Source organism: Hylobates moloch, unplaced genomic scaffold (assembly GCF_009828535.3).
Source record: "Hylobates moloch isolate HMO894 unplaced genomic scaffold, HMol_V3 SCAFFOLD_1, whole genome shotgun sequence".
Classification (NCBI taxonomy): domain Eukaryota; kingdom Metazoa; phylum Chordata; class Mammalia; order Primates; family Hylobatidae; genus Hylobates; species Hylobates moloch.
Genome location: NW_026652276.1, coordinates 12,147,709 through 12,173,932, shown reverse-complemented (window position 1 = coordinate 12,173,932; position 26,224 = coordinate 12,147,709). Strand labels below are relative to the sequence as shown.

The 26,224-nt window shown below is 41.7% G+C and overlaps 1 protein-coding gene across 2 annotated transcripts in view; it reads right to left on the bottom strand.

Moving 5' to 3' along the window:
* DNER (delta/notch like EGF repeat containing) overlaps positions 1-26,224 on the bottom strand; it is a 366,652-nt gene that overhangs the window by 208,890 nt on the left and 131,538 nt on the right. For both annotated transcript variants that reach the window (XM_032754076.2, XM_058437649.1), the window contains exons 3-4: positions 25,693-25,787; positions 23,181-23,347 (exon numbers count right to left, since the gene is read on the bottom strand). In XM_032754076.2, coding sequence (XP_032609967.1) covers positions 23,181-23,347; positions 25,693-25,787 — 262 coding nt within the window. The remainder of the gene's footprint in view (positions 1-23,180; positions 23,348-25,692; positions 25,788-26,224) is intronic.

Genomic DNA, 26,224 nt, shown 5'->3' with positions numbered 1-26,224 from the left:
TTCCAAAAGAAATTTCTATTCCCACAGTAAAGTGTTATTAGCCACAGTGCTATATTTCTGTTTAATATTTTTTCAAGATTCACCCTACCACACTCCTCTCTCCGTTAATATTAGACTAAGTTATGTGTCCTAAGTCAAATCATTTGTCCTAGTTGAGTATTTGAACAGTGGGAATAACTGCTAATTGCCCACTGATATCTATTCTCCTCACACGCCTATAATAATGGAATGTAGAGTTTTTGCTGTGAACTGGGCCACGCAGCTAGAGTATATTTCTCCTCTGTGACCAGCGAGACAAAGTACAGCAATACCGTATTGTACATTTACAAGGACCGAGCACGCACCCTTTCTATTGGCTAAAATACCAATGTGATTGTGACAGCTTGGACAGCTAGCTTGCATCCAGAGATGGAACCTGTGTGTTGAGAGCACACAAATGTACTCTATCAGTCCTAGACGAACTACCTCTTGATGGTAACAGCAGGGAGAAATTAACTTGTACCTTGTTTAAGCCACTGTATTTAAGGTCTCTCTATTACAACAGCTTATCCTGTTTCCTAAACAATACAGGCCTGTAAATAAATCACACAAAACTCCTCCTGGGCCACATCCCACCACCTCTGCCACCTGGCCCAGAAAGAATCACCATTTAGCTACTACTTAGAGTCATAAACACAAAATACTAACTCCATCACATCCCCTTCTCTGTCTTCTTCCTTTGTAGTGACAAAGCTGAGTAGTCATCAAGGTGGCTCACTTTATATTGAATAGGGAGGAGTGGGAACATCAACTCAGCAAAAGTATCTAATATCGTTCCTCTGATTAAATAGGGATATATGAAATATGCATATAAACATGTATATTCTATAATTTGATTTTTAACACTTTATGTATTCTGTATAGAGTATGTTTCACATTACAGAAGTGGTAATTGCCCATAATATCCATTCATTAATTCCAAATGAATGCTTCCTGATTAGTGGCTTTACTATGAACATTTAAATGAGATACCAGGCTCCTGTGCTGACACAAGGGTAGTGGAAAGATTACACCAGGCTCTGCCACCAGATGGCCTGAGTTCTCACCAGCTCTGTGACTTTGAGAGAGTTAGTTATACCCTTCATGTCCTGGATTCCTTCTTTCTAAAATAAAAATAATAGCACTATTTCCTGGGGTGGTTGTTATGATTAAAGGTCTTAATATTGGAATAGTTTTTAGGAAAGTGCAAGCATTATGTAAGGACACTATAAATCATCATCAACATCATCATCACCCTTATCCCATCACCATTATCATCAACATCATCACCCCACCACCATCATCATCCTCCTCACACCATCACCAGCATCATCATCCTCACCCCATCACCATCATCATCAACATCATCACCCCATCACCATCATCATCATCACCCCATCACTATCATCATCATCCTCACCCCATCATCATCATCACCATCATCACCCCATCACCATCATAATCATCCTCACCCCACCACCATCATCTTCCTCACCCCATCACCATCATCATCATCATCACCCCATCACCATCATCATCATCATCACCCCATCACCATCATCATCATCCTCCTCATCCCATCACCATCATCATCAACATCATCACCGCACCACTATCATCATTATCCTCCTCACCTCATCACCATCATCGTCAACATCATGACACCATCACCATCATCATCATCCTCCTCACCCCATCACCATCATCATCATCATCCCATCACCATCATCATCTTGTCACCCCATCACCATCATCATCATCATCCTCACCCCATCACCACCATCACCATCATCCTCACCCCATCCCCATCATCATCAACATCATCACCCCATCACCATCATCATCATCATCACCACCAGCAACATAAGCATCCAACATGTATTTAAAATGGAGTCCTGGCTTATTGCGTTTGGGTGGCTGTAATGAACGACCATAGACTGATGGCTTTAAAACAAAGGAAATTTATTGCTCACAGATCTAGAGGCTGGGAAGTACAAGTAGATTGAGTGTCCACTGTGGACCCGTTCCTGGCTCACAGTTGGTCATCTTCTCACTGTATCCTCACATGGCAGGAGATGTGAGGAAGCTCTCTGGGGTCTCTTTCATAAGGACACTAATCCTATTAATGAGGTCTCTGCCCATGTGACCTCATCACCGCTCAAAAGCCCCAGCTGCAAATACTCCTCATATTGGGTGATAGGATTTCAACATATGAATTTGGGGAGGACATAAACGCTCAATCTATGGCAGGTCCTAAGTGGAACTTAGAATTGTTACAAGTCTGAGGAAGAGGCTCTGGAAAAGTTTGTTCCCTGAGAAAACAGCAATGCCAGGATGAAAGCTTGGAGGTCATTCAGAGAGTCCTCTAAGCCCTTCTCAAGTCAAACCTATGAAATGGAATTTGTTTCAATGATTGCTACTCTTTAAAAATTATTGCTAGAATTTTTAAATAATGTCCAGATAAAAGTATACCATACATTCAAATGCAAGTAAATGACTTTTACTATCTGCCATTTTGAATAATTCATGCCCCGTCTCTCCATTAAAAATCCTAGGCTCTAGGCATTACTTAAAGTTGTAAAAAATATGTGAATAAACAAGATATGGCTACAATTCATAGGATTTGAAAGACTTTCTTAAAAAAGCATAACCAGAAACTAATACAAGACAGATTGGTTGGCATAATGGTATAAAAATATTCAAATTATAAAATCCTTTTTTGAAGCAAAATTTACAAGTAGAGCTGTCAAATCTCCCCGTGTGCCTATTTCTCACATTAAGTAATCTCCAATTAGCAAAGATATTTTCTTATTGCCTGTAAGAACCACATCATAATAGGACACCTTTTTAAAATGCCAGTTTCTGAATACCCATTGGTAGAACAGGAAAATTAATTTGCACTTTCCTTTGAAATTTTGTTGGCTTGCACAGAATATACAATTAAAATTTTTTATTTAATCTCTTTTTCAATGTCTATTTGATCACCTTTTCATAATCAGTTCAAATTGTATCACTTTATCTCCCACTAGTACAGTTTCAACTTATCAAATACTAGTAAATCAATTTTAAATTACTGTAGCACTCATATCCAATCACCCGCCACATCTCGTCATTAATACTCAATGAATGCCTCCCGATTAATGGCATTACTATGAATGCAGAAATATTAATCACTTCTCTGTGTTGATGTGAGAGGCAATGGGAGATTCTAAACGTAGCTAATTGGGCTGCAGATGACTTCATAAACGTTAGGGAGTCTGGGAATCAGGTCTTCAGATGAGCTAATGTGAAAAGCTGTTGATTGACATGTTTACCTGCCTGGCTGTTGCAAGCATTGTGAACATGATCTTTCAATTGTCTTTGTTCTAATACAGCTCTTTGCTCCACATTGATTTAAAATCCCAAGTTGAAGTGGTCAAGGTCATATGAAAGAAATTACCTGAATTTTCAAGCATTCGAAGAGATTTCTAATTTGGGTTGCATTTGCTTCTTAAATTATGCATAACAACTTTATTTTTCAGTGCATGTATTTATTGTACTAAAAACAGAACTAACCAATGTATTGCAATGAAGCCCCAATGGTGCACCATGATTTGAGAGAAGAAAAACTGTAGATGTATGGGAAGGTTGACTCTGACTCAGCCTGGGTTATTTCTAGTTCATACTAGCATTTGCATCACAGGTGCTGTCATACGCTCAGCCTCAGGCCTCAAGAAGCTCTCAGGCAGTCTTCTTTATTTGTCCACTTGCTGGAGCTCCAGAAAGGTCTTCGGCACCCAGCCTCTCTCCCATCAGGCTCACAAATACCTAGAATCTGCAGTGATTCATAATTGCCTAAAGAGTTTATTTAATCAGTTGTAACTTAGGCTCCAAGACACCTGTGGGTTTACCTGCTCCCCCAGATGCCTGTTGGCCAGGTATGGAAGCTATTGACTTAGGGATGACTTCTTTTTTGGCCAAATTAAAATGCATATATTTTCACAGGGATCCTACACCAGGATAAATGTGTTTTTCAACCTTCCCTTCAATGTCTCCTCATTGTCACTAGGATCCTATCATGGCCTCCACAGCCCAACATGTCTGACTAAGACTACCTCCTCACCACATCTCCACCACCTTCCTCCTTACTCTCCAAGCTCCAGCCTCATGCTTTGTTGCAGTTCCTCTAATATTATGCACTCCCTCCAACAACAGGGCTTTTGCACATGCAGTTCCAACGTTCTGCCTACAAGGGGTTTTCCCCATTGCCTAGTTAATATCTCAGCCTAATGGTCCTTCTCCAAGGGAGTAAACCCTCCTCCACAAGGTTATGTTATATTTTTATTATCGACTACAGTCATAGCACACTGTGCTGATCACAGTTGTAATTATCTACTTATTCTGCACCCTACTAAAACCCATGATTAATGAGAGCAGAGACTTTTGTCTGATTTGTTCATTGCTCTATCACCAGCTCCAAGCAGGTGCCTAGTGCACAGTAGGCACTCAGAAAACATTTTGAAAGGGAAGGAGGAATATGTGAACACACAAATACAAGAGTGTAAGTGAGCTGACTGCGGTGATGGCAAATATGAGCACACAAGAGAGACAAAGTGGCAGAGAGAAACAAGGAATCCAGAAAAGAAAGCTGGTAGTGATGAGAACCAACTGGCTAACGGCTTCAGTGCAGGCGGTCACCAAAAACAGCTCTGACCATGGAGCAAAGTACCTTCAACCTTAACCAGGATTACATATCCTGAGCACAGAGCCCCAAGCCAATTCAGGTAGAAGGCCTCATTCTAAACCGTGCCTTGCTGCAGACCATGAACAATGCCACCGATCCTGCTTTGAGGGTTTGCCAAGAAATAATGAATTAATGATTGTCCCTGTTCCCAATCAGCTCTCTCCTGAAATTAAATTCTGTAACTCAATGTGACTATCAGCTCAGTAGGCTGAAAAGAGTCTCCCTTATCTGTCCAGAACAGATTTTATTTATGCTTCAGTCTCTACAAAAGTCCTGCACCCCTATCTGATCATCAATTCTTTCTGTAATAGTCAATGCAGCAAATTAAAAATTCAATCCCTCTCCCTTACAATCTTTACTGTCCAAAATCCCAATCGGAGTGTGAACAGACCGCATTCACTATTAGAATATCTAACAGGGATCACAGCATAAAAGACAGATGTCTGAAAACAAAACGAAACAAAAATGAACCTTTGTTCCTATTCCAAAGAAAAAGAAAAATCATCAAGCATATCAAGTAGATCTCATGCTTTTCTAGTTTCCATTTCTTTTTTGGTTTTTAAGCCGTGTTCCAAGAGGCCCCTGCTTTCATTTTATTTATTTTTTATTGTTTTAATTTTTTTAGAGATGATGTCTCACTATGTTGCCCAAGCTGGACTTGAACTCCTGGGCTTAAGCAATCTTCCCACCTCAACCTCCTCAGTAGCTGGCACTGCTGGTGCATGCCATTGTGCCCAGCTTCTAGTTTCCATTTCTAGTGTCATACCCTGCCTTGGTAAGGGTTGCCTGCAGCATAGCAGAGAGACCTGACTCCACAGTAGGAAATGCAGGCTTTGGATTCAGGCTTATTTATAGGAGTCAATCACACTTTAATATTCTAAAGGAAATGATTTATAAAATACACATATCGCACTAATAGAAAATAATTTTTATTTTGCAATTGCTTTGTATTCATGTATATTAACTATTTATACACCATACACTCATTATTACAATTATAGCATTATTTCTAATTCTAAATGTTTCTTTGCAAACCAGTTGTTTCTTTTACGCATCCCTACTGACCTACACACTCACCTTTGAACAAGCTATACGTTTCCTTTTTTTTTTTTTTTAATTTTATTATCTGTAGAGATGAGGTCTCTCTATGTTGCCCAGGCTGGCCTTGAACTCCTACGCTCAGGCAATCCCCCCACTTCAACCTCCCAAAGTGCTTGGATTACAGGCATGAGCCACCACACCTGGCCCCAAGCCAATAGATCATTCTTTTATAATGATCTATTATACCTACTAAATCTTGTAAACGACTTAAGTGCATATACATGTCTGTGCATCTCTGTATGTGTGTGCCTATGGATGGATGCCTATCTATGTGCGTGCATATACATGAATGTGCATCTGTGGTTGTGTATACAGTCATCCCTCAGTATTCACAGGATACTGGTTCCAGGAACCTCCACAGATACCAAAATCTGAAGATGTTCTAGTCTCTTATATAGGCTGAGCACAGTTGCTCAAGCCTGTAATCCCAGCACTTTGGGAGGCAAGGTGGGCGGATCACTTGAGGTCAGGAGTTCGAGACTATCCTGGCCAACATGGTGAAACCTAGACTCTACTAAAAATACAAAAGTTAACTGGGCATGGTGGCTCATGCCTGTAGTCCCAGCTACTCAGGAAGCTGAGGCAGGAGAATCACTTGAACCTGGGAGGCAGAGGTTGCAGTGAGCCAAGATCGAGCCACTGCAATCCAGCCTAGATGACAGAATAAGACTCCATCTCAAAAAAATTTAAAAAAACATTTTTTAAGTTCTCTATATAAGATGGAGTAGTATTTGGATATAACATATGCACATCCTCTGATATACTTTAAATCATCTCTAGATTATTTATAATACCTAATAGAAGGTCAATGCTATGTAAATTATTATTACACTGTATTAGTTTTTTATTTGTATTATTTTTATTGTTACATTGTTATTGTTTATTTTTTATTTTTTTCAAATATTTTTGATCCATGGTTGGTTGAATTGGCAGATGTGGAATCCACAGATATGGAGGGCTCACTGCACTCACCTAAGTGCTCCCATGGATGTGTGCCTCTGTGTATAATGGATGGATGGATGTGAGCACGTGCCTCAGTGCATCTCCACCATGTATTCTACAAAATATGATCAGATGCACAAAATCTAAAACAAGTTCAAACCAAGCATTTCAGAGGGCCATGATTTTCTTCCAGGAGATCTGTGTGATTCCAGCTGGCTGTAACACTTACTGAAACCAGATCCGCCCCTGGACTTTCAACTGCATGAGACTCTCGCTTATCACCTTTGCTAGCTGGTTTTTTGGTTGTTTCCTGTAAGCAAGTTGGAGTTGGGTTTCCACACTTACAGAATAATTCCTCCCGACTATTTACCAGGAATGTAATATTTACTGAATTTATTCGGTAAACATTTATTGCCTACCTACTATGAACCAGGTACTGAAATAAGTCATTTTGATGCAACAGTAAGCAAAACACACAAAGTTCCCTGCATTCATTGTGCCTACATTCCAGCAGGAGAGACAGGTAATAAATAGGTGTTATAGTCTATATTAGAAAGTGGGCCAGGTGCGGTGGCTTACGCATGTAATCTCAGCACTTTGGGAGGCCAAGGCTGGCAAGTCACCTGAGGTCAGGAGTTCAATACCAGCCTGACCAACATGGTGAAACCTCATCTCTACTAAAAATATGAAAATTAGTCAGGTGTGGTGTTGGGTGCCTGTAATCCCAGCTACATGGGAGGCTGAGGCAGGAGAATCCTTTGAACCTGGGAGGCAGAAGTTGCAGTGAACTGAGATTGCGCCATTGCACTCCAGCTTGGGCAACAAGAGCAAAACTCTGCCTCAAAAAAAAAAAAAAAAATCAAGAGTGATACATTCTATGGGGGAAAAGAGAGCAGGGCACAGGCATGTGGAGTATTAGGGGGACGAGAGGAGAAGCGGGGTTGCAGTTGTACAAGAGTGGAGGTTACACTGAGAAGGTGATGAGTAAACAAAGAGGCAAAGCAGGTGGGGGAGGGAGTCCAGGTGAGGGTGTGGCCAGTGCAAAAGCCAAGGCACAGGGATAACTGGGAAGTTCTGGAAGTGGTGGGAGCACAGGGGAGAAAAGGGGAAGCCAGGATCAGAGAATTAAGGGGCAGACATGGAAGATTTTGTCTGTGTTTAAGTCTTGGCTTCTGCTCCGAGGGAAATGAGAGCCACTGCAGGATTGTGAGCAGAGATGAGACATAAAATGGCCCTCCCCAAATATGGTGCCAGTTGTAGGGGCCTGGGGTGAAGCGGAGAGGCCAGTGAGGCAGCTTCTGCAATAACCTAGGTAAGAGAGGCTGGGGGTTGGGCCATGCTAGTAGCAGTGAAGATAGAAAAATGAGGTCAGATTCAAGATCTGTTGAAGTTTGAGCCCGAGTGTCCTTCTGATAAATAGATGTGGGAAAGAATAAAGTTAAGGATGATGCCCAGGCCTGGGCCTGATGGGCAGAAAGGAGGAAACTGCCTCATCAGAAGAGGGAAGCCACACTCAGAGTTTACCGCCATTGAAATCTACTTGCTGCTAAAATCTCAAACCTTGAAATTCCCTCTAGGATTTGCTTTTCCCCTCCCACTCCCTCTCACCATCTGTCTCCAGCTCCACCTCTCCCTTCCTCCTCTTTGGCTGGCTCACTTTGTCCTCCCATGTGCTACACACAGCTCAACACTCGCGTTTACCCAGATCCCTTCTCTCCGCTCCCCACGCCTTCTCTCTCTGTGTGTGCCTTCCTCCCCAGCAGCTTCCATTCTAACCTCCCTACGGAAGACTCCCACCTCTGCACTCAACTTCTACCCCTGGCCTCCCCCTGAATTGGGGTTCTGCACTTTTAACTGCCCAGTGAATACCAAAAACACATCCAAACGCAATGCAGCAGTTCTTTTCAGAAAAGAGCCTTTCTTTCTAGCTTGGTATATTCCCATTGATGAGACCTCCCCATCTGAAACCCTGGTGTCTGTCACTGTTGATTCTGCCACCTTGTTTCTCAGTACTTCCCTCACACACAAGCACATCTAGAGTTGACTTTGGCAGTGGTCCTGACACCCATAGGCCTGCTTTTGCTCCCACTTCCACCCACCGGATTCTGGCTCTTCATTTCACCAAAAGCTACTCCATAACACTCCCCATGTTATATCTCCACCACAGCCACCACAGCACCCCCTCCTCTACTTAAAACCCTGCCTACAAGCTAAATACAGATCTCAACACAGCACACACACCCCCTTGCAGTCTGGCTGTTACATCCTATCCCCTTGTTAATTTCCCGTAACTTTCCACTGCCCTAGCCAAATTGTCCTATTATTTCTGAACAGAGCATTCTCCCTCCCATGTTGTTGCTCACACCATTCCCCTTTACCCCAAATGCCTTTCCTTCTCATACCTGCTCTTCAGTTCAAGGCTAAGCTCAAGATACACCTTGAGTCTAAAGCCTTCACTTGCCCCTTGGTGACTACTCTCACCTTGCGATGTGAATTCGTGTAGACCCTAAATGGACTGTACAGTTCATCTAATATTGAATAGACACTCCTTGACCTTCTGATTAATCTCCTGATGTGCCACATCACCTCAAAATCATTAACATCTAACTCGAGTAACAATTACATGTTACATGAATGTTAGAAATTGCCCCTCACTTCAGCTTGAAAGGGAGAAAGACCAGCTTGCTGGGTCATCTCCCAGTCAAATTCTTTGCAGTGGAGAATCCAAGTAATGAAGGAAATAGAGAGAAGAACTAAAAACAAACAGAGAGGCTACAGTGACATATAAAGCACAGTGCTAAAGGAACAGGACAAGAAGAGAAAGGAAAGGAAAGGAAAGCCTCAAAGGCTGAGACATTGGGAAGCAGACTTTGATAGTGGGAGAGAGAATTTAAGAAAGCAGGTGCCAAACACATGGAGACTATTAAGAGAAGAGAAAGGACAAGATAAGATGGATGCAATTTTTTGCTGCACAACAGGAATGCATTTCCCCTACTCTTATTCATAATCCCTCAAAAAGATGAGTAAAGATATACAGTGTTTTAATTTTTTTTGGTTACTTGAATGTGACTTTATGAACAAGACTAGGACATGAGACAACAAGATTAATCTTAGTTACATAGTGAGTATAACATGTTTGTTTGGAGGCTAAAATCTCTTAAAGTCAGGGATTGGGACCTGGTATTTCTTTGTATTCCCAGTCCTGAGAACAGTGTCCTACACGTAGTCATTAATCCATAAATGTTAGTTGATGATAAACAAGGATACAGATAAATGAGCAGATGATGTGATCCCTGTTTTTTATCATGGAATGTTCCAGAGGCTGTCATCTGTTATTAGCGATGCAGCCAAACAGCATTTGTCATGTATTTATTTAAGGAGATTATCCATTTGTCTACCAAGCAAATATAACTTTTGTAGGTCAAACTCACAATTACGGCATTAAAACAGGACAACCACGTGAGGATTGCTTGTGAAGGATGCACGTGAATACCAAAAATATCATGGCATTCAAAACCCAAATGTCAGAGAGAGCATTTGAGATGAGAAAGCAAGACAGCATTTTCAAAATGCAATCCCAATTATTTATATTCTTCAAAAACTAGACAATTTTCTTCTGCTGACATGTTCGACTCTGGTCCATTTTCTTGATGCTCTGAGTTTTATACCCAAGACCTTTGTGAGAAACAATTACAACTACCATGATTTCATGTCAAAAGTAAATGATCATCTCTAACACCTCTCTGATGGGTTTTCAAAACATCTGCATTTTCTGAAAAATCCTTCCTTCCATTCTCATGCACTCATTCTGACCTCGTAAAAAGTCTATGATAAAAGATACTTAAATATCTACCTTCAGGAGATTGCAGTGGAAAAGCAAAAGGATCACAGAGAAGGAAATGGAAATGAAATCAGGAATTGTAATCTTCTGGAATATGACTGTTCTCTGCATAACATTAAATGAGAGGAATGTCACTAGAACTTGGCAATGTGACAGCGTCCATGAAAGACCATGAAAGCAGCAACCCCCTGTTTATTTCCTACCCTTCCTGGCCATTCCACATTGAATGTGATGTGCAAATGCAGTAATACAATGAAACCACTACATTTACCATTACTCTGATGTATAAATGCAATATGATGATGAAACCACTTAAATATCTTCTGCTTAAGGAGATCTGTACTGTCCTTTTTCTGAAAACTATTAATGATCACTGTGTTTTCCTTGAGGAGATCCCTAAAAGTCTCAGATTCTTCAGGACGTTGCTAAAAAGTACACGTAAATTTCAAGTTGAATGCCACCTGAAGGTTGATGGAAGAGGAACAACACAGAATTCTGAACATAAACTGGCTGTCCTGAGCGAAAACTGGAAGAAAGTTAAAGACAACTGGATAATGTGTATCAAATGTGCCATTAAAATATACAAACCCTTTGATCCAGCAAATTCCATATCTGGGAATTTAACCCAAATAAATCATCCGAGAAGACACAAAAAGGTGGTTATACCAACATTTGAAATTCTGCCCAAAGAAGCAGAAAAAAGGAAGAAAGAAAGGAAGGAACAAATTGTGTAACAATAGCCTATTGATAATAAATTATAGTACATTGATTCAATGGAACTCTATACCACCATTAAGAAAACTGTTAGAGATTTATATTTATTAACATAAAGGATTGTCAGTGAAACATTAAATGAAAAAAGCAAGTAACCAGACAGTAAATGAATGTATTCTTCTTTCCAAAAAAAGTGTATATCTATATACGTGCACCGTCATGCAAAGAAAAGGAAATATCACAAAATGTAAACACTGGTTGTCAGCAGTGGGGTGGGTTATAGGAGAAGAAACCAGTTTTTCTTATCTTTCTTGTATATATTACTTTCATAATAAATAGACAATAGAGTCATTTTCATTCTTCAAAAGAAAATAAATTACCTTGTTGAAAGAAAAGCATTCTTCCAGAGGTTTATATATTTTGTCCTGAGAAATTCTCTCTCTTTCCTGCTCTCTTTCTCTTTCTTCCTCTCTCCAAAGAAAGAGAAGAGATGCTACAAAGAAGCAGAAATTTGGCCATAAAAAAAGGCAATTTAAAAAATTACTTTCTTAGTTGAAATTTGCACTGACAGAAGCTAAGAAAAGCTTTTGACAGTAAGCTGGCAAAGCCCTGAGAAAGTTTGTCTCTAAGTTAAAAGAAAAAGGGAAAGTTTTAAAGATACACATATATTTTGTTGTTGTTGTTGTTGTTATTGTTTTTGAGATGGAGTCTCGCTCTGTTGCCCAGGCTGGAGTGCAGTGGCGCGATCTCTGCTCACTGCAAGCTCCGCTTCCCGGGTTCACGCCATTCTCCTGCCTCAGCCTCCCAAGCAGCTGGGACTACAGGCGCCTGCCACTGTGCCCGGCTAATTTTTTGTATTTTTAGTAGAGATGGGGTTTCACCGTGGTCTCAATCTCCTGACCTCATGACCCGCCCACCTCAGCCTCCCAAACTGCTGGGATTACAGGCGTGAGCCACTGCGCCTGGCCTAAAGAAATATTTAATCAAATTCTAAAGACAAGATTTCGGTCAAAATTCATTAGTATTAAGGGATAAAGTATTTTCTTCCAGAATTAAGAAGAAATTCTTTAAAATATAAAAATAATTTATTTAATTTTCATAAATTAACCTGTAAATAAAATGCAGTAGCTTTATTTTTTAAAATAGAGTGTTGATGGGGAGAGAAAAAATGAGGCAGAATGAGGAAGGAGAGAAAAGGAGAATTTATGGCTTTGAAGACATATCTTCAGTTTGCTTCTCAAAACCAGGCAATCCCCCACATAATGGATTAGGCCCAAATTGTAGAGTATCTGCAACTGCTCTGTTCTATTAAATTTTGAAAGTGATGCTCAAAAACTGCAGAAGCATCTTGGTAACTCACGACCGTGCCCTTCCACATGGATTCAGACTGGCTTTACTCTACTGACAGTTGTCCTTTACTTCTTGATAAATTTGTAGAATTTGCATAACTTTTAGTGTTCAAAAATATTGGCTGAGAGCATTGTGAAAGAGTCTCCTGAGGAGCTACCGGGTCCATTGGGGGGACCAGGGATCTTCCTTTCTAACCAGCCTGATTTCAGGGACACTCTTGGTAGGAAGAGAAACATCTTATCCATCTTTGATCACCTGCTGCAACACCACCGCAGCCCGGGAAGCCCATCCCAGCAAGGCCACTGGACCTTAGACTGCCAGCTCCAGGAACACACGTGTCCAGAATGGAGTGCTCGGGGTATCACCACAATCAATAGGTACCAATAAGTAAATCATGCTGACCACAACAATATTTAGGAGTAGAGCATATAGAAATAGGGCATGGAGTTCAGGCCAACTAATTTTTTTAAATCCTAAAATCCATTAAGTAATAAAAGAAGATCAAAAAGAATAATCTTGATTGCTGATAATATTAATATGAGGTCTCAATTTAAGTAAAACTCAAATTTCATAGAAATCTTTGAACTAAGCAAATGCAAGCTATAAGAATTTGATGTAAATTATGCCATTCGGGAAGCTTTATATTTCCTCTGCTTTTGTTCTTTTCAAACTATTGCATTGGAACATTCCAATGGTTCTCCCTGCTACACTCCCCACCCCCACCATCGCAGGGAGTTCAGCAGACCTTACTCAACTGTGGTTTTAAAATGACCATGAAAAGGTGAAATATTTGCATTTTTTTAATCTTAAGCTTTCAGTGAAAGATGTTAATGATTCTATAGATGATATCTTCTCCAAACTTTTTTCACCTGTTTTACCCCTGGCCCCCAGAGCAAGGTATCTTAGAGGACAAAATGTAACATTCCCAAAAGAATGATGAAAAGCTTCTCTCTCTTTTTTTTGGCATTTGATACTCTAAAATACTTTTAATATAATAAAAAGGGGGAATGAGGATTTAAATGTCACAGAGGTGGGTTGTGAAAACCTACAAATAATTCTTAAGGTTGACATTTTGCAGCTGGGAATTTTCTTCACATGGCATTAGGAAATAGCAGAATAACTTTTACATAGGAACAAAGTTTAACTTGTCAAGTGACAACCATGTGGTCATCATGGTGGCAAGGAGCTATGGCATGATCCAATCTCTCTAGAACTTTACAGTTTAATTAAACATATAAAATCATCATGCCAAAAAATGTTGGTGGGGGGGAATGGAGAACATTCTGATGCTACTTTGTGTGATACTGGCTGTCAATGTGATGAGCAGAAAGAAATGTGAGACACATGACTGGTAAAGCAAAGATTTTATAAAAGAAGGGGAAGGGAGTCAGAGTGGGGAGAAATGATGCCAGCTGTATGGAGAAGAACCAGTAGGAAACCTGCAGAGCTGAGGTAGGTGAACAGCTAGGAAGGCTGGCCAGCAAGCCAAACCACAGGGTTTGGAGGCAGGAAAGACACAGTTCCAATCTGGGCTGGCCTTGGTATCTAAGAAGAGGGCATGGTCCAAGGCAGAACTAATGGGACTATCATGAAATCAGGGTCCAGACCACAGAGAAGGGGACCTACCACAGATGCAGCAGCTGGTCAGGGTAAGGGTCATGAAGCTGGGACTGTGGGCAGTGGGACTTTATGCCTAAGGAAATCAGGTTTTGCTCCAGGAAGCTGGAGGAAGCTTAGTGTATATGCATTTAGAGGAGAATATTCCAGTTCAATGTACAACCAAGGGGCCAGGGACCCCAGGAAACTTGATTTGAATGGTAAGATGTACATGGGAACTCCCTCCACCAATAAAAGCTAATAAAGTACCGCAGGCTTGTTTGAGAATGGACCAGAGACTAGAGGCTTCATGTAACTGGGTAGGTATGGAGAATGCAGGGCCTGACATTATGAGAATGAAAGGGGCAGTTACAGAAAATGGGCAGTTCTAGAAGTGTGGATAAGCTGGGCGCAGTGGCTCATGCCTGTAATTCCAGCACTTTGGGAAGCTGAGGCAGGAGGATCATTGAGGTCAGGACGCCATCTCTACTAAAGATACAAAATTAGCTGGGCGTGGTGGTGGGAGCCTGTAACCCCAGCTACTCAGGAGGCTGAGGCAGGAGAATCACTTGAGCGCAGGAGGCAGAGTCTGCAGTGAGCAGAGATCGCGCCATTGCACTCCAGCATGGGCAACAAAGAGAGACTCTGTCTCAAAAAAAAACCAAGAAGTGTGGATAAAGAAGATATGCCCTGCCTGAGTTTTCTGATCCAAAGGAGAACATTCCAGGAAGAATAAATTGTTAGAATATTCCAGGGTACCAGTGTGCTAGTAAGAATTTACATTTAGTAAAGATGGATTACAAAAGATGAGTTAACATATTTTAGAGAATCAACCCAGTTCACTGCATCAGAGCTGGGATACAAAGATCCTTAAAAATAGATAATCAATAAAGATATTATCAAGTTAAAGAATATTCCAAAAATTTAAGTGTCCTGCCTACTATCTTATTTCTTTATATCTTGACTTACTCTATAAGATCTGAGAGGCTCATAGAAATACATAAGATTAAAGAGTGAAATTCAACTTAAGTGAATATTAGAGGCAGGGAAAATATCACCTAAAGTCAGAGTGTTCAGAAAAGAGACACACAGACCCTCAGCTCTTCACAGTATCAAGAGGTGAATTTCCAGTTTGGTTCTGCATCTCCCCGTGGGCTTTTCTGACAAGAGAAAAACGTATGCTAAGCATCTTTCACTCCCTATGGGAGTCCTTTCTTCTGACATGTCCTGGTCGGTCGCTTGCCCTGTCTCCTCCCATCTCTTCCCTACCACCCTGAGTCTTCCACAGGGAGCCACGTCCTGGCTGCTCCACATGGCCAGGAAGCAGTCACAGAAGCCGGTAGTCAGACAGTAACAAAATGGAACAGGAAGGCAGCTAGGGAGTGGCAGGATCTGGCCTTTTTATCTCTGGATTCCTTTTAATTCCTGAGCAGGAAACAAAATGATTCGTCAAGAAATGGCTGAGACAAAGGAATACACATCTAGAGACTTGATGCCTAAATAGCTAAAATAGACACACACAGAAAATTAACACTGGCCACTATGCCCGGCTTCAGGAAGCCCTCCAGCCAAGCTGGGATGTTAGCAACATCTCCCACCCCTACTTTTCTACTGGAACTTTTCCCGCTTTCAGTACTGCCAGCAGCCCTTACCCCAGCTACTATAGCCCCAGTGGTGTCCCCTGCCTTTCAGGAAGACTGTCTCCAAAATCACTCTCTCTGTCAAATTTACAGAATGAGGTACCCCAGCTCCAGTTGCTTTTGAAACTTTCATTTTAAAGGACAAGGCTTATAGGAATAGTTTACCCAGAAGGGAGGGAAGCAGAGTTCAAGAATAAGAAAATAGGGTTTTACTAAGGAATTCCAAAGGACTACCTGGAAATTCACATCGAAGACTAGAAGATCCCTCTTTTTCGTTTGAAAGATAAACAGAGAACTCAAGAAATATCATCCACATCTTGAGCACCTACCTTTACATAAATGGTTCATATCCAAGATGAGAGGCAGCTGGGTGGAGGTAGGCGACATATTCAAAGGTTCTGTTACATGCTTGTTGAAATATCTCTATTTCCAGTTGTGATGGCCACTAGTCCATTTCTAGCACTATTATCAAATGATCTTAATAGCACAGACTATTGTGCCATCAAAATGCCACACACACACTGCCCTTTGTATGTCCAAAGAGAATACTGGCCTGCCTTCCCTCCCTCTGGCAGAGTTAGTTGCTCCTTCCTCTGAATCCCATGGCCTCTTATATACAACCCTGTCTTGGGCACTTGTCTAAGCTTTTGTTGCCCCATTCACTCAGAGACCACACCTAAATCATCTTTGCATGTCCAGACTACCACAGTGCTTGGAAAATGAGAGGCATGCAATGCATCTTTTCTAAACTAATACGGAACTGAGTATTTCCCACAGCCCTGCTACCTACAAATATAAATAAATAATTTAAGTTCCTCAATATGGAGACTTAGGAAGCAGGTACATCTGTCAAAGGAAATATCACTGAATGAGCGGAGAATGCTGAAAAACAAACATCCTCCCACAGGTAGCTTTAAGTGGTGCTCTACAATTTTTAGGGACTCAGATATCTTTAAGAATCCAATGAGGTTTTGACTGTCTCCTGAGAAGGATGCACAGATACACAAAAGTGCATTTTCAGGAGATTCATGAGATCTATGAAGTGGATCTTTGATCCCTATGACTACCTCAAAACCAAGGGCCCACTGAGCCCAAATTAGGAACTTTTGCCTAAGAGTAATGGTATTAGTTGGCTGGGTATTGAGAATTCCTTTTTTTTTTTCTAAACATGGTATAAAGTGTTAGGCTACAAAATACTGTATCTCCAAGGAAGCATCACTATGCCAGTCAAGATAGAAGCATTAGGTAAGTCCATAAAGAATGAAACCCTGGGGACTGTGTAGGGCCAGAGCACCAGGACAGTCTTACTAGTTTAGTAAAAGAAAAGTCTTATTCCTCCTTGTACCTCCCAAAGCACCTAGTTATTCGTGTCTTATTTCTCAAGAGAAAAAACAAACAAACAAAGTGAATGCACTGCCGTAGGAACCATTTTCAAAACAAGAATCTTTTCAGGCTAGAAATGTAGAATCAAGGCAACTGAAAGCACGCTCTCTAGAGCTCCCAGGAGACTCAAAGGAGTCATGGGCAGACTGGGAAACCTTCTAATCCAGTTAAGACGTCAATTAGAAAGACCTGCAAATGGTTGATTTCCAGGGTTCCGTGGTTAATTTGATGGCTATAATCCTGAAGAAATGACCTCAGCTCCAACAAGGACATTCTCATCAGCCATGGGTTGTACCATTCACCCCTTTGAAGTTACAGTGGACCTAAAGTTATGAGAGAAGCATTTTAGGAGGCCATACATGAAATACCAATGGTCTGGATTAAACAGTAACATGCACTTATAAGTTAGACATTTTTAAAAATGTACTGAAACTGTAAGAAAGGATGGTACAAATGTGTACCTAATAAAAGGGATTGAAAAAATAGTAGGCTATGGGCAGGAGAACAGAATGAAGGAAGAGAAAAAGGCAAGTATAGGAAGCTAGAAAGACCACTACAAAGGAACAATGGAGAGAGGAACAGACTGGATCAAAATGCAGATAACTTCAAAGAAGAGAGAAGGGATAAAATATCAGATGGAGGTAACAACACGAACCATAAGAAAGAAAAGTGTGCAGGGAAAAATCAGGGTTTCTCTGAGGCAGGCAGGGAGTGTGGATAAAGCTGACAGTCCCCACCTGAGTTTTCTGATCCAAAGGAGAATATTCCAGGGAGAATAACTGTTAGAATATTCCAGGGTGCCTGTGTGTTTGTAAGATTTTAGCAGTTAGAGATCTGAGAATGCACGTTGTGTAGAATTTTAACTGGCCATTTTCTTCATAAACCACTCCAGAAGAAGGGGATTTCAGTGAGGTCTTAGAAATGAGCTAAGTTTGGGGGTCTGAGGCTCAGAGAGAATGGGGGTGGGAGAGGGTTGCACCCCCAGTGGGGATGGGGCTGGCAGTGAGCTGCAGGGTAGAAGTCCGCTGTGCAGAAGAGAGGAGAACCATGCCTGAGGACAGGAGGCAACATGGGGAAAAGCCTTAAAAGCGGCCCAAAGGGGCTTTCACCAAAGGAAATAGTGACCTTCAGCAACTTCCTAACACAGAAGCCGCACCCCAGAGATCTGGTTTGGCTCTCACCCCTGAGATGGCCATCACATCTAAGCAACAGCAAGTTTAAAGATACATATATATCTCATACTTAAGACAGGCAAGCCATAACTGTTTCATGGAAATGTGACTGGAGCAATGAATTTGACTCTTTGAAAATACGAAACATCCAGCAAATGAATCATTCAGGACACTAATGAGCACCTCCGATGCTCCCCAAGAAGTGGACAATGTTAAACATAGGCTAATTTAGATATTTACCCCAATGCGTGGCATCAAGCAAATGACATATTTGGAAGTAACATATTTAGGGTAAACAGGACAGATAAGTAAAGAGAGGACAGAAGAGTCGAAATTTGGTGGCAACAAAGGAGGAAAGAAGTTGAGGCACAGAGGGAAGAACAACACACTTGGTAAAAAGTTCTATCATCTCTTTCTGCAAAATACTATAAATATTAACAAGGCCATGGTCATGAAGGAAAACCATAAAGAAATGAACTGTAATAACATGGAAATAAGCCAACTGTAAGTATATACTCTTAATCTGGAATGTAGAACATTCTCTCGGCAATAAACTTTTAAAGAGTATTAGTGTAAATCTGGTGACAGCAACCAAGTTTGTCTCCCAAAGACACAGAAGGGTCTCCTCTGCTCTGTTGCATAGAAACAAGAAAATACCTTTGGGCATCAGTTATGTTTATTTTTATTTATTTATTTATTTATTTATTTATTTATTTATTTATTTATTATCCAGCTGAATTTAAGATTTGTGATCCTTAGTTATGTATGTGCAAACTATTGAGAGTGAAGGGGAAGCAGGAGACAGTCAATTCCTGAAAGTGCCTCAAGCTTCTCTCTAAAAAACAAGCAGGAGGGACAGAAACACAGCAACATAATTCTGAAACTTTACCCTTCCTTTACCGTGGAAGTTTTCTTCCGCCCACCCTAGCATCGGTTTGTTTGTTAAATGAATGCCACTGTACTCTTAAAAATAGTCTGAGCTAAAACGTATTTGTGTCTGGAGAGTCCAGATTGTAAAAGTAAATTGCTTTAATAAGCTCCTTTTTAAAAATAAAACAAAAGGGCATTAAGCACATGTCAACGTAGTGAGCATCAGGCTTCCGCAAAGATTGCAAAAGCTACATCTTGTTTCTGAAGGATGAAAAGATTTTGTAAGAGAAGCAGCTGGCGGTGTGGAGGTGGAGCTGATTTATCATGGTTAGGAACCTGGCCATCCCTCCCCAGGAAGAGCTCGGGACAGGACTGCTGGCTACCTTTGAAGAGAATAACACCAAAAGATCCTGATCTCCTTACAAAGCCACATAAAAAACCCAGAAAGCCCTAACTAGAAAATTTAGAAAGATATCAAATTTTCAAAATGAAAAAAAAAATGGTTTATCAAAATAAAGGATGTTACTCAAAATCACTGCTTTCTCTTCATAATCTAAAGTATAATTTGGGGAAAAGAATTCTTTGACATAGTTATTAATATATCAAAGTTTTTTTTTTTTTTTTTTTTTTTTTTTGAGAGAGTCTCACTCTGCCGCCCAGGCTAAAGTGCAGTGGCATGATCTTGGCTCACTGCAAGCTCCGCCTCCAGGGTTCACGCCATTCTCCTGCCTCAGCCTCCCTAGTAGCTGGGACTACAGGTGCCCACCACCACACCTGGCTAATTTTTTGTATTTTTAGTAGAGACGGGGTTTCACCATGTTGGTCAGGCTGGTCTCGATCTCCTGACCACGTGATCCACCCGCCTCGGCCTCCCAAAGTGCTAGGATTACAGGCATGAGCCACCGTGCCTGACCTAATATATCAAAGTTTTAAAGATTATTCCCCTAAGGAATAATACATTTCATCCAAAGATAATTTTTCCACAAAATTTTTGATTAGCAAAATGAGCTCAAAATATGTATGAGTTCACAAGATTTCTTCTATCCCAAAAGAATAAATTTACATTAATACTGGAAAATCCATCTCAATTAATCCCCATCCTCAATCTCAATGTCAGTCTAAGGTCATAGTTATGTTACCACCAAAAGTAGTATAAAATATGAACTTATACAGATGCTCCTCAACTTACAGTGAGGTCCTATCCCAATAAACCTAGTGTAAACTGAAAATACTGTAAGTCAAAAATGCATGTAATACACTTGACCTAGCGAACCTCATAGCTTAGCCGTGCCTAGTTTAAACGTGCTCAAAACACTTACATTGACCATCAGATGGGCAAAATTATCTAACACAAAGCCTGTTTTATAATAAAGTGTTGAATATCTTATACAACTTATTGAATACTGTACTGAAAGCAAAAAACAGAATAGCTGTACGGGTGCTTGAAATACAGCTTATACTGAATGTTAATAGCTTTCAAACTGTTGTAAAGTCAAAAAGTTATTAAGTGGAACCAGCATAAGTCAGAGACTGTCTGAATCTTAAATAAGTATCTTCTGGTACCGTTAAGGACATTTTAAAGAGTAGTGATACTTTATATGTTTTCTTGAAATATTAGCTCCATGTCATACCAAACAGAAAAACTTACATTCAATACAAAATAAAACTATCAAAATATAGAAACTACATCCTTTTAGATAAATCTTTACAGCAGATATGGAAGTAAATAACAGTTACTTCAAATGTATTGGGGAGTGAAATTTAGATTTGATTCTTGACAAGACTTTATCGCACAATTTCTGATTATCTGTCATTCATCCTGATAGTCAAACACCAGTCTGAAGTTAAATGCATTCGTCTCTTTGTCAAGCCATGTTCATTCCCAAAACAAATTTCTCTTTACCTTCTTTTCACCCGGTAAAACTCCTGCTCCCCGAGCTGGACTTCCTCATCAGAAGAGGGTCAGTCAAACATAAAATGCAATATAAATCATAGAGACCTGAGCATTTTCTTACATCCCTTTATCTTCATTATGATATTTGCATCATATTTTGGAGGGTGAGTCTAAATGCATATTTTCCATTTAGCAAAATATTTAGTGTACACCAGAAAAAAATAGAGAAAATGCCCTAGGATAATCCTTAACATTTGTCAATTATTCTTGTACATTTGTTATCTAATTTAAGCTGACCAACAACCCTGAGAGACAGGTGCTGTTAGGAGGATGCCTACCCCATCCTCCTGGTGAGGATGGTTGCAATATATAGTCAGACAGGAGAAGGAATCAACAGCAGGATGCAAGAAGCTGCTTGGGTGCATTGGACTGGGATGGGTAGATTCTAAACTTGAGCTCAGGCCTTTGAATTGAGCTGCAAGGCAGAACATTATGTCAGCATACGAAAGGACCAGAGTTCCAAGTTCCAACCCCAAACAAAGACAACTGAAAGGACACAGAATGCTAAACTAGGGGAAAGGTGGTCCTCTGGGAACTGTCCAAGTGTCCAAGCAAGAGGCAGCGGGTGGGGTAGGGAATACTGAGGGTCTCTCTTTCTGGCGGCCATTTCTACGCCAAAGCAGAGGAATTAGAAAACAACTAATTAGCCGGTAATCCCAGCACTTTGGGAGGCCAAGGCGGGCGGATCACGAGGTCGGGAGATCAAGACCATCCTGGCCAACATGGTGAAACCCCGTCTCTACTAAAATACAAAAAAAAAAAAAAATCAGCTGAGCGTGATGGTGCATGCCTGTAGTCCCAGCTACTTGGAGGCTGAGGCAGGGGAATCGCTTGAACCTGGGAGGCCAAGGTTGCAGTGAGCCGAGATCGTGCCATTGCACTCCAGCCTGGGTGATAGAGCGAGACTCTGTCTCAAAAAAAAAAAAAAAAGAAGAAGAAGAAGAAAAGAAAACAGCTAATTGGACGTGTGGTCGTTTGAGAAGGTTAAACTACAGAATCAAGTTCAAGAGAGAGTAAAAAGTTAGAAGTGACTGATGCAGGAGGGGTGGTTATGGAGGAGAGGGGCCCAAAGAGAGCTATAATCCCACCAGTTACTTCTGAGTTGGGGGCCCTGCAGTGGCAAATCACTGTGAGGTGCTGTGTTTGAACGTCCCAAGTCAGGCCAAAATCAACTGGGAACAAAGGTTATCCTGAGAGACCAACATCCAACACCTCAAGTTGCCCACAATTTCTGGAAAAAGAAGCAGATGAAAGACTCCAAAGGAAAACTGATGCCAGAGCATTCAGTACCAAAGATCACACACCTGTGATGACTTCGCCAGGGCTGGAACACAGTCACTGGATTCCAGAGCCCATGCCTTTTCCACTTTGAGCCACACTAGAAACATTATGTTAGGGCCAGGCTCAGTGGCTCATGCCTGTAATCCCAACACTTTGGGAGGCTGAGGCAGGCAGATCACCTGAGGTCAGGATTTCAAGACCAACCCGGCCAGGGTGGTGAAACCCCATCTTTACTAAAAATGCAAAATGAGCCAAGCGTGATGGTGGGTGCCTGTAGCCCCAGTTGCTCAGGAGGCTAAGGCAAGAGAATCGCTTCAACTCGGGAGGCAGAGGTTGCAGTGAGCCAAGATCGCGCCAGTGCACTCTAGGCTGGGTGACTGAGCGAGACTCCATCATCAAAAAAAAAAAAAAAAAGAAAAAGAAACATTATGTTAGAATACAGTTTTTATTCTAAAACCTTACCAAACTGGAAGACATAGCATTGATGGATAGAATTCAGATTATCTGAGCAAAATTCCCTACCTACTATCTCAACACCAAACCAAGGTTGGGTTGAATCGGATGCAGTATTGAGTAGAAGATTTTGGTAACTCACCAATAAAGTGATTATTCCCCAAGGCAAGCATCTCCTCCAGGAGGACCAGTCCCCCTGAAGCCTGAAGGGGGGTCACACTTCGTCCATCTATGAGGGAGCACTGTTGGAATCCTGTGGCCGTGACCTTCCAGAGCAAAATCAGTGAGGCAGTGGCATCTTGCCGAATCCTGGAAACAAGAATGATGTAAACAGAAAGCTCCTTTCAGAAAAATTCATCTTAGAACCAATCCTTCAAATTAAAAATAAATACAAAGATGATATGTGCATCTACCAAGGTACCAGGAGATCGATGGCATAAACAGATACGCGGGCGTCCACTATAACGGCCCACACTCCCACTTGTTCACAGTGTACCACAAAATGAGTCACTGGTAACTCAGCTTTGAGTAACAATTTTGATGAACAGTAAAAGAGTACACTGAGTTCTCTTTCAGACAAATCCTTCCATAGCCACACAATATAAAAAGAGTTTTGCTTAAATTTGTCATAAACGTGGACTGCAACCCAACACAGCCACCTGAGTTATGCTGCCAAAATAAGCAAAAGTGTATCACCCTTCCCCCCTCACCCCCCCCCCCCCCCCCCCCACACACACAATCACACACAATCCAACCCCCAATGCTCCAGGCCTCCCCTGGCTCATTTTTGGTAAAAAGAAAAAAAAAAAAACACCCCACAGAGAATAGGATGTCATAGAAAGCCCATCAACTCCAACCCCAACCCCAGCTGCCCTCCTGCGCCTTTCTCCTCACAGCCCAATGCTTCAGCTACTAGGAGCTACCCCAACCCAGTTCCTTCTCAGCTCCCAAGCTTTGTCTCCTTCTCCACCTTGGAACTGTGTTCCTAGCCCACATATTACCTCTTCCCAGAGACCCCTGACCACTTCCCAACATCCCAACAACTGCCCATTCTCCCCAGTGCTCCTGGAGAAGATCACAGTAGACTCTGCACAGATCGGCTCCCCCAGCACAGGGCTCCTGGCGTGCAGCAGGGGCTCAGTAAAGCTTTGTTAAGTGACTAAATTCATGAGGAAATGAAAGCGTAAGGAGCTAGTAACCCCCACAAGTGAATTCAGTGCCCACAGGTCATTCGGCACCCCCATCTCACTTCGTCTGAGTCAGACTCTGCTAATTCGGTCCTGTTCTGCAGCCTAAGGGAGTCTCAGAGAATGGCAGGTTTGTTGAGAGGAAAAAAACAAAAGCATTTAAGGAGATAGAAGACCAGAAAATTCGGAAAGGTTTATCGAGGTAAGATAATATGATCTAGACAAGAAAGGGCTGAGAGATGTTTTCAAAAGAGTAAAGGAAACTAGAGATCCTGCTCCTAAAACTAGCCCAGGACGGCAGGGGTTTCAGCTGTAGTGGTTTTGAGCAGTGAAAGAAACGCTTAGGACCGGGGTCCCCCTGCTGGTGGAGCTCGAAGCTGCCTCAGGCTCCACCTCTCCCTTCTCTCCCGATGGGAGCGCTCCTCCTGAGCCCAGGAATTCCCAAGCAGCCCTTCCAGGCCCTTCCCCTGCCAGAGTGAGTTCAAGGCTGTGGGGACCCAGGGTGCAAGAGCAATGTAACAAAGGCCCTCTTCCAAACATGTTCAGGGACTCCATTGTTTAGAAAGCCAGGTAGACAAAAATGGCCACGGATACATGGAAGAGACCTATAGTGCCCATAGGCCCCTTAAAAAGCAGCCAATGCATCAAACTGGTTAACCAGGACACATGTTCCCAGTCTTCTAAAAATCCCCAAAGACTGGACAGCAAATGCCCCTTAGGTTGCATGGAAAGTGTGGGGAGGGCGGTAGTCAATGGCAACTTAGAAGGATGGGAAATGGGGGGTTGTCAGCCGGCCTGAAGCACCCTAATACTGGCCCATACCCCACCCCCACCTTTGTGCTCCTGGGCACCTGCTGACTTGAGCCTCATATAAAGCACCACACATATCAGGTCTCAACCAGCGCTGCTTCCCTATGCCTCTCCCTCTTCCCCACCGGTGACAATGGACCCTGTCATTTCAAAGAGCTTGAACTGAAAACAAAACACTCTGTTTGTGCGCTTGCTTTTAAAGAGAAAATTGTAAAAAATAATAAATAAATAAAAATAATAAAAAATAAAGAGAAAATTGTAATATGTAGAATTTAAATTTGGGGCAAGTTATGCATCTGAATGTAACTGATGGTCCATTAAAATCTTAAGAGGCCAATAATTTGGGAAGCAAAGCATTTGGGAGACAAGGAATCTGGCTGAGGGTCTTATCTAAGGCCTCACACTTTGTCACCTCACACCAGACTCATCCAGTCCAATTTCTCAATTCCACTTCTCCAGCCTGATGACCCTCACTGTAATTGCCTCTGAAATCGCTTCCTCTGGTTTTCAAATGGCAGGGGACACATCTATCCATGGAATCTGTTCACGATTCTCACTTGACTGGCCACTTACACACCAGGTCCATGGATGGACACAACCCCATATATAGGTCATAGCATCACACTCTTAACAGTTTGTAACTCAGAATTTTCTTACTTGACTGAGGTGTTCTGTGGCACTTCAAAGGACACCAGGCGGCCACCCGCAGAGCTGTTAGAACTGGCATTCCCACAGGCAATATCTGGGATCACCTGGGAAGGGGAAAAAAAAATGACATGTGATTGGGGTTGTTTATAGTATAACATAATATGATAAAGTAAAATTCCATGCTGAATTTCCTTCATCCCTTTTGATGATGCAGGGGTAGGGCTAGAGAAGAGACGAAGAAGTGAAGCCTTACAAACTCAAAAGAAAATGAAATCTTTGTCATTTGATGTTCTGAAATGCAACAGCTTCCCTGAGAGCAATCTACAAATTCCTGGGATTGTTAAAACTGATCGATAGGATATTGCAGGACAGGAAGCAGATGTCACTCCCTGCTCTTTTTCCATTCATTTAACAAGCAGTCATTGACCCCTGCACTATGCTTAACCTGATGGCAACCAGGAGGCCAACTTTAAGGACTAACTTACAAACAGCAGGTAAAAGCCTAATGACTAGGCAAGCCAGCCTTCAACTTGCAAAGTGC